Below are 12556 nucleotides of genomic sequence, written 5' to 3'. Positions count from 1 at the left end.
TTGAGAAAGGAAATTAGAGTCTGATTGAACCCAAATCTCAAATCTGTGCACAGCCTTGTGCCCCCACCCCACCCCCCGTTCTGCAACCTGTCTTGCAGAACTAGGCGTCGGAGCCATGCTGTGTCTCCAGCCAGCACTCTGGCTCTAGAGGACAAAGTTGCAAAGACATAGTAAGAATGATGTCAGCATAAATGGCAGAGTAAGAGCCTTTAAAATGTTGTCCCTCCATAAAAGCAATGAAAACTAGCAAAAACTGTTAGAATCCACTTTTTCAGAACTCTGTAAATTAACCAAAGGTTTGCAGTAACCCAGGGTACCTCATCAAGAAAAGCAGCTGGGGACTCCTGGGTGGCTCAGTCAGTTAAACGTCTGACTTCAGCCCATGTCGTGATCTAATGTGCCATGGGTTCGAGCCCCGCATCAGGCTCTGTGCTGACAGCTCAGAGCCTGGAGCCTGCTTCAGATTCTGTGTCTCCCTCTCTCTCTGCCCCTCCCCTGCTCACACCCTCTCTCCCTCTCTCTCAAAAAATAAACATTAAAAAAAGAAAGAAAAGAAAAACAGTTGAATCTTGGTAGGAACAGTGAGCTTTGTGATATTTTCACTTATCCTAGCCTCTGACCCCTACATCCTAATTCCATTGCTGCCTTAAAAAATAACAGCCCACGTTCCCAGTAATTATGCAGCAGACAGGGCTGAAGCTCCTTCAAACCTTCATTCCCTGGAAGACTCCATTTAAAAGTTTTGTCTTTATGTGACCTCACTCACACATACCCACTGCTAAAAGCCTCTCTTGGGGAGTATTTTTCAAATGTATTACTGTTGTAACTGCCTATGGTATCATAGCTGTCATTGCCATAGGCAATGGATAATAGTGGAAGCAACAATAGACTAATCAAAAAGCTTAAAAGAAAAAACTAAAGGGGAGCCTGGGTGGCTCAGTTGGTTAAGCATCCAACTTCAGCTCAGGTCATGATCTCACAGTTCATGGATTCAAGCCCTGCATTGGGCTCTGTGCTGACAGCTCAGAGCCTGGAGCCTGCTTCAGATTGTGTCTCCCTCTCTCTCTGCCCCTCCCCCAACCTCAAAAATAAATAAACATAAAAAAAAATTTTTTAAGGAAAAAATTAAGGAATGACATGTCCTTAGGGGCTTTGAAAAGAACCAAAATAGTCCTAGGAATCTAGAAGGCCACACAAAGCCCAGGACTATGCGCATGCTCAGAGAAGACCCAAGAAGATCCTAACCTCTCTCTTCTGATTGACCCTCAGGCTCTGCGTAATCAGGAAGTAAAGGCTAAGGCACAGCTGTAAACTGCAGGGTTGAATGCTTAAGGTGTGCTGCAACATACACTTAGTGCCCTCAGCAGAGTCCCTTATTGGTGACAGACATTCAAGGAAATGGTTGTCCAATCATTAGCTGGCCATTAAACTAATCAAGCAGAGACTTAAGCAGTCGCAAATGACAGAAATATAGACTTTACAGAATTATTTCTGAAAAGTCACTAAACAAACAAGTAGCAACAACATACTCTGGGGAGTGAGGGGGAATTTGATCTCAGAATTGCCACATATTATTTGAAATGTCCAGTTCTCAGCAAAAAATTATGAGACATACAAAGAAACAAAAAAGTATTACCCTTACACAGAAAAAAAAAAAAAGCAATCAATAGAAACCCTCCATGAGGAAGCCCAAATATTACACTTATTAGATGGACTTTAAATCAGTTATTTTAATTATGTCCAAAAGACAAAAGAAAACCATGTCTAAAAAAACTGAAGGAAAGTATGAGAATGATATCTCACCAAATGGAGAATATCAATAATGATGTAGAAAATATATAAAATAGGACCAAATAGAAATTACGTAGTTGAAAAGAAACACTAAAAGAGTCCTCCAGGATGAAATTAAAAGACATCAGACAATAATCCGAATCCACATGAAGAAATAAAAAGCAGCAAAGTATATTTAACCTTGATATAGTAAAAGTAACTATATAGATAAAAATAAAAGACAATATAAACGTATTTTTTGTTTGTAAACCTATTTTTCCCCTCTGATTTAAAGACAACAGCATAATGAAATAATTTAACACAAAAGAAGGCAAGAGTGTAGGAACTAAGAAACAAAACAGACATAAGATACATAAATAATTAGTAAATTGTAAATGTAAAATAATTACATTAAAGGTAAATGGATTAAACTCTTCAATTAAAAGTCAGAAGTCAGTAAATGCATTTAAAAAAATCTGCTTATATGATTTCTACAAGAAATTCACTTTAGACAAAAACAAATAGTTTGAAAGTAAAAGCATGGAAAAGATATACCATGCGAATAGCAACTAAAAGGGAAGCTAACATGAGACAGCTAGAAGCTAACATCAGACCAAACAGACTTTAAGACAAAAATTGTTATAAGAACAAAAAAGGACCTTTTATAGTGATAAAAGAGTCAATCCAGAGGTGCCTGGGTGGCTCAGTCAGTTAAGCATCTGACTCTTGACTTCTGGTCAGGTCATGATCTGATGGTTCATGGGTTCAAGCCCCACATCGGCCTCTGTGCTGATAGCTCAGAGCCTGGAGCCCACATCGAATTCTGTGTCTCCCTCTCTCTCTGACCCTCCCTTGCTCACGCTCTCTCTTGCTCTCTCTCTCTCTCTCTCTCTCTCTCAAAAATAAACAAACATTAGGGGGGAAAAGCATATTCTCAGATCACAATAGAATAAAACCACAAATCAATAATAGAAAGAAATTTAGGAAATTTACAAATATGTGGAAATTAAACAACATACTCCTAAAGAATCACTGAGTCAAAGAAGAAAACAAGGGAATTAGGAAAAGATTGAGATGAATGAAATGAAAACACAACACACCAAAATTTATGGGATGTAGCTCAAGCAGTGCTCAAGGAAAATTTATAGTTGTACACAGTTGAATAGTTTTCACTGTAGTTATTTATACTTGTGTAATAGGGGCACTTGGCTGGCTCAGTCAATACAGCATATGACTCTTGATGTTGGTGTCTTGAGTTCAAGGCCGATGCTGGGCGTGGAACCTACTTAAAAAAATTAGTTGTATAATAATTTAAATACTTGTATAAGTATAAAATAGCTTTATAGAAATCAGAAACAGAAGAATAAACTAAATTCAAAGCAAGCATTAGAGAGGAAATAATAAAGATTAGAGAAGAAATAAATGAAATAGAGATTAGGAAAAATAGAGAAAAGCAACAAAACCAAAAATGGTTTGTTGAAAAGATCAAAACTAATAAACCTTTAGCTAGACTGACCAAGAAAACAAGAGAACACCCAAAAGACTAAAATCAGGAATGAAAGAAGGGACCAAAGTTAGAGAAACTTAAAGGACTATAAGGAAAATGCTGTGAACAATTGTATGCAAACTAAATTACAGCAAATTAAATAACCTAGCAGAAATAGACAAATACCTAGAGAGATACAAACTACCAAAACTGAATCAACAAGCAGTGTAAGATCCAAATAGGCCAACAACAAGTAAAGAGACTGGATTTGTAATCAACATCTTCCTACAAAGACGAACCCAGGACCAGATGGTTTTATTGGTGAATTTTACCAAGTGTTTAAGTAGCATTAACACCAACCCTTCACAAAATCTTCTCAAAAAATCTACCAGGAGGGAACACTTCTCAACTCATTCAGTGAAGTCAGCATTACCCTGAATCAGAAAAATATATCACAAGAAAACTACAGATGAATATCACTTATGAATAGAGATGCAAACATCCTGAACAAAACTGAATCTAGCACCATATAAAAAATACTACACATCATAACCAAATGGGATTTATTCCAGGATATAAAGTTGGTTTAACATCCAAAATCAATGTAATACATCATATGAATGCTGAAAATGCACTTGGCAAAATCCATGTTTTTCATGATTAAAAAACAAAAAACACCTCTCAACAAACTAGGATTAGAAGGGTATTTCTTCAACCTGATAAAAACCCAGAGCTAACATCATACTTAATGGTAAGAGACTGAGAACTTTCCCTCTAAGATCAGGAATAAGATAAGGATGTCCAGCCTCGACATTTCTTTTCAACACTGCAGTAGAGGTTCTAGCAAGGACAATTAGCAATAAAAGGAAAGAAAATGTATCCAGATTGGAAAAGAAGTAAAACTCTCTATTTGATTACCACATACTCTTATACACAGAAAACCCTAAACCCCAAGGAAAACTATTACAGCTAGTAAATGAACTCAGCAAGTTTGCAGGTAAAAAACCAATATACAAAACCCACTAGCAATAAGCAATATGAATATGAAATTAATAAAACAATTCCATTTACACTAGCATCATAAAGAATAAAATACCTAGGAATAAATTTAACCAACAAAGTATAAGACTTATACAATGAAAACTATAAAACATTGTTGAAAGAAACTAGAGAAGACCTAAATAAATGGAAAGACATCCCATGTTCAGGGATTGGAAAACTTGCTATTGTTAAGATGACAATAACGTTCCCCAACAAATTAACCTACAGATACAACACAAACCCTATAAAAATTCCAACTGCCTTTTTTACAGAAATGAGCAAGCCAATCCTAAAATTCATAAAGAACTGAAGAAACTCAGAATAACCAAAATAATTTGAAAAAGAACAAAGTCAGCAGGCCAACATTTTGTAATTTCAAAACTTACTACAGAGTTACAGTAGTAATAATTAAACAGTCTGGTACCAGCATAAGGACAGACACATACATCAGTGGAATAGTATTGAGAGTCCAGAAATAATCCCATATATCCATGATCAACTGATTTTTGACAATGCTGCCATGACAATTCAATGAGAAAATAATAGTTTTGTCAACAAATGATGCTAGGACCACTGGACAGCCACATACAAAAGAATGGTTTCAAACCCCTATCTCAGGCCACATATAAAAATTGACTCACAATGGATTGAAAATCAAAACGTCAGAGTTAAAAGTATAAACTCGTAGAAGAAAACATAGGAATAAATCTCCATGATCTTAGATTACGTAACACTTCCCTAGATATGACACCAAAAACTCAAGCAATCAAAGAATAAATAGATAAATTGGACTTCATCACAATTTTAAACTTTTGTGCATCAAAAAACACTATCAAGAAAGTTAAAAGACAATCCACAGAATAGGAGAAAATATTTTGCAAATCATATAGCTGGTAAGTGTCTCACATCCAGAATACATAAAGAACTCTTAAAATCCAACAATAAAAAGACAACCCAATTTAAAATTTTTTTTTTCAACGTTTATTTATTTTTGGAACAGAGAGAGACAGAGCATGAACGGGGGAGGGGCAGAGAGAGAGGGAGACACAGAATCGGAAACAGGCTCCAGGCTCTGAGCCATCAGCCCAGAGCCCGACGCGGGGCTCAAACTCACGGACGGCGAGATCGTGACCTGCCTGAAGTCGGACGCTTAACCGACTGCGCCACCCAGGCGCCCCAAGACAACCCAATTTTAAAATGGGCACTGAAACCAAACAAACATTTCTCCAAAGAAGATGTACCAGCAGCCAATAAGCACATGATAAGATGCTCAACATGACAGGTTGTTAGGAAAATGAAAGTCAAAAAAGTGATACCACTTTACACTCACTAAAACAAACAAGAAGTGTTAGTGAGGATGTGGAGAAAATTAGAACCCTCACACATTCCTGGTGGGAATGTAAAAGTATGCAATTACTCTGAAAATAGCTTGGCAATTCCTCAAAAAGTTTAACATAAAATTACCAGCAATTCCGCTCCTAAGTATATGCTCAAGTGAGTAGAAAATATAGATAGAAAAATTCACAGCAGCATTATTCATAAAAGCCAAAAAGTGGAAACAATTCAAATGCCCACTACAACTGAACACATAGACAAAATACGGTAAATCCATGCAATGGAATATTATTTGCACCTCTCCCCCAAAAAAGGAATGAAGTACTGATTCATACCACAACATAAATGAACCTTGAAAATATTATGCTAAATGAAAGAAGCCAGGTCAATGGGCACCTGGGTGGCGCAGTCGGTTAAGCGTCCGACTTCAGCCAGGTCACGATCTCGCGGTCCGTGAGTTCGAGCCCCGCGTCAGGCTCTGGGCTGATGGCTCAGAGCCTGGAGCCTGTTTCCGATTCTGTGTCTCCCTCTCTCTCTGCCCCTCCCCCGTTCATGCTCTGTCTCTCTCTGTCCCAAAAATAAATAAACGTTGAAAAAAAAAAAAAAAAAGAAAGAAAGAAGCCAGGTCAAAAAAAAAAAAAAAAGCCCATATAATGTAGAGTTGTATTTATAGAAGATACACAGAACAGCCAAATCTATAGCGACAGACTGCACATTAATTGTTACCAGGAGCTGGGGGAGGGCAGAATGGGGACTGACTGCACATGGGTATGGGGTTTCTTTTGGGGGGTGATGAAAATGTTCTATAGAATTAGTGGTGATAGTTGCACAACTGGTGAATGCACTAAAACCCACTAAACCGTACACCTTAAAACAGTGAATTTTATGGTATGTGAATTATATCTCAAATGTTTAGGGGTGCCTGGTTGTCTCAATCAGTTAAGCATCTGACTCTTGATTTCCGCTCAGGTCATGAGCTATCTCATGGCTCATGGGATCGAGGTCATGATCTCATGGTCCATGGGATCAAGCCCTACATTGGGCTCTGCACTGTCAGCACAGAGCCTGCTTGGGATTCTCTTTCCCTCTCTCTCTCCCTCTCTCTCTCTCTCTCTCTCTCTTTGCCCCTCTCCTGCTCATACACTCTCTCTCAAAATAAATAAACATTTTTTAATGTTTATTTATTTTTTTAATGTTTAAAAAGCACACGTGTAGTGAAGAATGCAGCTACGTAGCTTACTAGAGAAACAACAGAGGCCAAGGCCACCATCAAGTTGTGAGGCAGGGCTGTCACCCCCTTGTGGCTGAGCTGTGAGAGCCATCCCCAGTGCAGCCAGAGACACCACTGCAAACAGCCTCTCCACCACAGCCAGCTTCCCTCCCCCACCTCCTCCCTTGACCCACTGGGAGGCCAAGTCCTTGGTATGCATCAGATGAGTGATGTTTTCCAACCTTCTTACCTCACATGAAATCGGACTTTGAATGCTTTTATTTTCTTAACTGGAAACTCAGGCATCAGTGTGGACACATTGTTGGTTTTACTTACATACATACATTGGGTCGCATCATCTTAGTGAAACACTGTCCTCTCAGGTAAGTATCCCACTAACATGTTTATCTTATTAGGCCATATTGAGTAAATATTCACCGTCAGGAATTTAGAAGATTTGAATAAACAGAACAAGGAGGAGAGTTAGGGTGCCCCCTCTGCCCACCCTCCCTGGAAATGAAGACCTAAGGAACATTTAGTATGACTCTGCACTGACAGATGGAACAGAGAGAAGCAGTGTAGCTGGAGAGGCGCAGGACAGCCACTGTGCCTACAAAGCCGGGCCCCTCTGCACAGTAGGATGCCCGGGCCATCTTGTAGCAGCTCCCAAGTGCTGACTGCTGAATTTTCAGGAATTTTGGGAACCAGTTAACATCATGTTGGTAGTTTCAAGTGAGCCGAGGTGGGGGTATTTTCAGCCTGGAAATGGACACGCTACAAATCAGACCCACCACCCCCCCCACCGCACCGCACTGGCAGGGTCGGAGTCAATGCCAGAAGTCCAGGGAAAGGGAGGAGTTGAGGAGCCTTGGGTGCTTCCTAGCCTGGCCTGGTCTGGGGCTCAGGGTCCAGCTGCGTGGCACTCATCATCTACTTCCCACAGCTCCACGTGCTGTACTCAGGCCCTGGCTGCCATCTTAGCTACACGCTGGCAGGCTCTTCCGCCAAGGGGGCCACTGGGCATGCTCCTGAAGAAACTGGGGACCGGGCACCATGGAGGGCAAGGGTGCTGGTGGATGTGGGGACCCTCTGCACTGTACAGAGGCCCAGCTCAGGAGCTGGCACCTGGTGGCTCAGCAAACTAGGGTCGTATGGTGGGTGGGACTCCACCCTACAGCAGGCCAAGCCACTGACCTCACCAGCTGTGAGCGCCCAGTCCCAGGCTGCACTTGGAGGAGGGCCAGTGACAGGCTGGGACCCTTAGCAGGGGTGTGACCTGCCTGGGCCTTCACATCCTCACTGTAGACCAGTGCTGATGTCAAAGGTCCCTCCGGCTGGGACAAAGATTCGGGTGTTTTTAAGGTCCAGAGTCTTTGGGCCCCCACCAGGGCTGAGTTTCCATCCCACAGCTTGCCCACCCCCAACCACACCTGGGCCCTCCTTACCCTTCTGCCCCAGCTCAGCCCAATCTGGGGCTTCAGACCCTCCTCTCCAACCTCCTCCCAGCACTTCCTCAGGGACTTGTCACAGCTCTTCCGATCCTTCATGGCCCAAACTAGCTTGGGGCCCACACCTGCTCCACCACTGGGCATCGTCCTGGATTCCACCCTCTCAGTCAGGTCCTCCCATTCTACCTCCCAGACCCCTGAGTCCCCTCCTCTTCTCCACCCCCAAGGCTGCCAATGACAAGAAGCCTCCCTTGTGGCAGACCTCCTTCCCAATCTCTTCCTCAGCAGCCCTTTCTCTCCACAGCACCCGCAGGTGTGTTTCCAAAGTGCACGGCCGTGTACAACACTCTGGGCCACTTCACTGGCTCTCCCCTGCCCTCCCCCTGGCCTTGCTCACTCTGGTCCTCGGGCAAGCTGGCACTTTATACAGTTGGCAGGGTGCGTGAGGTGTATGAGGAGAAGGTTGTTTCCAGGTCAGCCTGGTTCTAGGTAGCGCAGGTGGATGTGCAGAGAACCAGGATGCAACTTGGGCATTGCCCTGGGGTCTCATGGGGGCAGTGGGCATGCATAGGTCAAGGTGGCACACAACAGAGTGAAAGCAAAACTCCACAGCTTCTGGGACGGGAAAAACATCGCCCACCCCAATGGCTGGGTTGGATGTCCCATCCTCAGCTGGCCTGGCCCCATGCCTGTGAGCGGCATGGGGCGGGGGGGAGGGGGGGGTGGCGCAAGCCAATCCCAGCCTGGGCACTGCGTGTGGCAGGCAAACTCTGCTCCCAGACGGCTCACAGCTGCAAAAAACAAATGAGCAGGAAAAGAGCCCACAAGAAAAGAAGCAAGCCACCAAAATATTCCTAGGGGCATCTCTGAGGAGTGGAACTGTGGGTGTTTTCTTTCTCTTTTTCTGTTCCCATTATCTTTAACGTTTCTGGGGGTTTTTCTAGCTCCCTGAGATGAGCAATGTTACTCTTACAAGGAAAAACTCCACCCAGTGTTTTCCAAAGTTCACTCTGGGACCTGTTTCATTTGATGACCAGCATTTCTCAGGCTCGGGGCACCTGCCGGACCCCTGCAGCAAGCCAGGGCGGGCTGGCCCTGCTCCCAAAGCTGCCTGCCTTCCCTGGGCTGGGGGGCAGCCCCTCCCTGGAAGGCTCAAGGGACTCAGGGGCGACAGGAGCCCTGCCAAGAGAACAGAGGTGCTTCTGTCTCTGATCTGCCTCAGATCCTGCAGGGTGTCGGGATAAAAGCTGCTGCCAAAGCTGGAGGGGTGTGGCCCTGCCTTATTAGGGTGTTTGCTGTGCCCGGGGCCACCTCGCACACATCCCACTCAACGCTGGTCTGTACTCCTGATGTTGTCCCTGTTTCACTCTGTCCCATCTTGTCCTCATAAGCTTACAGGTGGGGGACCAGGAAGCGGGCAGGGAAAGCAGGGGCTCCAGAGCACACGAGGAGGGGTGAGCCCTGGAAGGCTGGCTGTGTCCACAGACTCAGGCCATGATGGAGTGGGCAGCAAAGTGCATCTGAAACAAGACATCTGCCATTTTGGGTGTCCTAGCTGCCCTAATACTGTGGGCCAGCGTATCCCCACCCGCTGGGTGACCACTCTGCACATCACACCAGATTTGGGGCCATCACCCCACCCTCCATAGCTGTTCCCCATTCCTGGGTACGGCTTCTCCCCAAGTCTTTTTCCTAGCAAAACCACAGGGTTTTCTCGGCCCACAAACCACAAGTCAAAGAACATCGTCCTGCCAGGGCTTGGCTGGAAAGGGGCTGCTGGGCCTCGGAGACCATCCCCTCCCACCCAGTCTGAGTCATGCACTTATACCCAGCCATGTTCCAGAAAGGACTGCAGAGGCCAACACTGGCCAGACACTAGTGGACATGTGACTGGCCTCCTAAGTCACTCAGCCTCTAGGGCCTCAGTTACCTCATCTGTGAAATGGCACCAGGGCCTGGGAGCCCAGCCTGGGCCAGGCCTAGGGGAGTACCTTGTCCCCACCCCACCCCTGAGCAGCCTATGCTTGGGCAGAGTTTAGCCAGACCCCCACACAGACCCGTTTTCATTTTTAACATTGTCACCGTTTTCACCGTTTGGGCTTACAGAGGAGGAGACAAGGGCCCCAGAGGTAAGATCTCCTCCACAGGATCACACAGCTGGGGGTCCGGGAAGCTGATAGAGTCCACAGTCTGGGTTTTAACGCCCTGCCCTTTGGTTGTGACCTCGGGTTGGTGCCCCGGCCCCTCTGAGCCCTGGTTCTCCACTAGAGAGGGGAAACCTGTGCCCATCTTGCAAGGTAGGTGGGAGGGGGGCGGGAGGGAGCTTCACCTGCTGCGGCCGGACACCCCGGTCCCGACGGGCACCGCTACCCCGGCAGCCAACCGAGGTCTAGGGGCCGGGCCGGAGGTGCGGCAGGTGGATCGGCCGGATCCCCGGGGCGGGTGGGGGGGGGCAGGGGTCGGGGCGGGGGTCCCGTCCCGCAGTCCCGCCCAGGCAGGCGCCCTCCTGGCGCGTGGCGCCCTCCGCCCAAGGGCGTGGGGGAGGGGAGGGCTGTTACCTTCCCGTCATTGTGACCGCGCGCGTTGAGCCCGTGGTCGCCTCGGGACCCCCTCCGCCGCCTCCGCAGCCGCCGAGCACCCGCCCGCAGGTCCCTCCCGGGAGCCGAGCGGGGAGACGCCCAAAAAAGGCCAAGAGCGGCTCCGCCCGCCGCGCAGCCCAGCCCGCGAGGTGGGGAGGGGGGGCAGGGGTGGGGTCCGCCCCGCCCGCGAGGGGGTGGTGGGAAGCGGGGGGAGTGGGGGCGGAGGGGTGGGCCCTGCCACTCGGCGCGGCCCCTGCTCTGGGGACACCCGAGCCTGGCCTGCGGCGGGCGCGGGTCACGTCCTCCCCCGCCCGGGCTTCGCTCGCCACCTCCCCGGATTCCCGGCATAGTTTTCCTTTTAAAGGGAGTGAAGTTATAATAACCGCGAAGGAGCCCCCCAACCCCGCCGGGACGCCCCCCTCCCACCCCCGCGCTCCCGCTCCGCTGTCCCCAGCCGCCCCAGAACTCGAACGCTGGCGGGCCGACCGGGATTGGGGGACACCGAGGGACGGTGCTCGGACCACCTCCCCGCTGCCTCCAAGCCCCGAGCTCCTGCTGCGGCCCCAGGTCCAAGAGAGGGGTCACCTTCACGCTTCCGTGCTTCACACAGACCTTTCTGGGCACCAATTCCCTCCCGGGGGCCCTGGGGACCCCCCAGTGCACGTCGTCCCACCCCGGGGGAGCCCAAGGTGGAGGGGGGCGTCCCTTCAACCCGTGAGCCTAAGTCTACATACTGAGATGCCAGACCAGTGCCCTCCCTGGGAAATAACCATTTCAACCCAAGCATGTGAGTAACCCCTAACCTAGCAAAAGGTACCTTACAATGGAGAAACCCAATGCCCGAGTTGGGGAGGAGAACCGAGCACTCCTTTCTATGATGAAGCACTACTGACAAGATAGGGAAGAGCCCTTTAAAGTGGCCCTGTGACACAGAATCATTTGTGGAATCTATTCTGAGAAAAATATTACATAAACAAAAAAAACCCTCACTCACTCTACCTACAGGCACATATTTCCAGCTGGGCTGTGGAGTGTAGCATATAACTGGAAGCAACCCAAATATCACACCGTGAGGCCAGGGCCGAGCCGCCTGATCTATTAACCCTACCGAACATCAAACATCCTATCACTTCTAGCTTGGCAACAGATAAAGACTATCTAGAAATGACAGTGCAAAGTAGCAACGCACAAATAAACAGTGGAATTCAGAAGGCAGAGTTGATAGTGACACACAGAGTTACACCTGCAGAAATGAGCTCGATAAAGGCGTCTGTTCCTAAGCAGCTGGTATCTTGAAACCAGAGCAGTTTGCACTTGTTAGTTCTTTTGCAGTGGTGTCCCAGCTAATAAATAGTGTTTTACTGTAACTTGATGGTTGATTAAGCATCAAGTATGGATGACTTCTTGGTTCATCTGCCTGTTTAAGGAGAAATGCTTTCCACAATTGCTGATGCAGAGGAACAGGTGTGCCAGGGGCTGTGCTCCAGAAATGGACTGCCCGACTCGATGGTTCATTGAATGTTGGGGTCCTACAGGAACCAAAAAGGATGAAAAGTAGAAGGGAGAACACCACAGGGACCTGCCCCCTGCCCCAAGGGGATCCCACGCCTACCTGAAAGCCTGAAAGCCTCCTTAGCATGGTTGCTGAGCACAGGAAGATGTGCCTGTAGCCAAACCAGAGCCCTCT

The 12556-nt window shown here is 47.0% G+C and overlaps 1 protein-coding gene across 2 annotated transcripts in view; it reads right to left on the bottom strand.

The window, feature by feature from the left end:
- LIMS2 (LIM zinc finger domain containing 2) overlaps nucleotides 1-11173 on the bottom strand; it is a 39301-nt gene extending 28128 nt beyond the window's left edge. The window contains exon 1 of one of the 2 annotated variants that reach the window (XM_045479386.1): nucleotides 10849-11173. In XM_045479386.1, coding sequence (XP_045335342.1) covers nucleotides 10849-10859 — 11 coding nt within the window. In that variant the 5' untranslated portion in view covers nucleotides 10860-11173. The remainder of the gene's footprint in view (nucleotides 1-10848) is intronic. The other variant, XM_045479388.1, reaches the window with a different exon arrangement.
- Between the last annotated feature and the right edge of the window lie 1383 nt (nucleotides 11174-12556).

This window comes from Leopardus geoffroyi, chromosome C1 (genome assembly GCF_018350155.1).
Source record: "Leopardus geoffroyi isolate Oge1 chromosome C1, O.geoffroyi_Oge1_pat1.0, whole genome shotgun sequence".
NCBI lineage: Eukaryota > Metazoa > Chordata > Mammalia > Carnivora > Felidae > Leopardus > Leopardus geoffroyi.
This window is presented reverse-complemented; position numbering and strand designations above follow the sequence as displayed.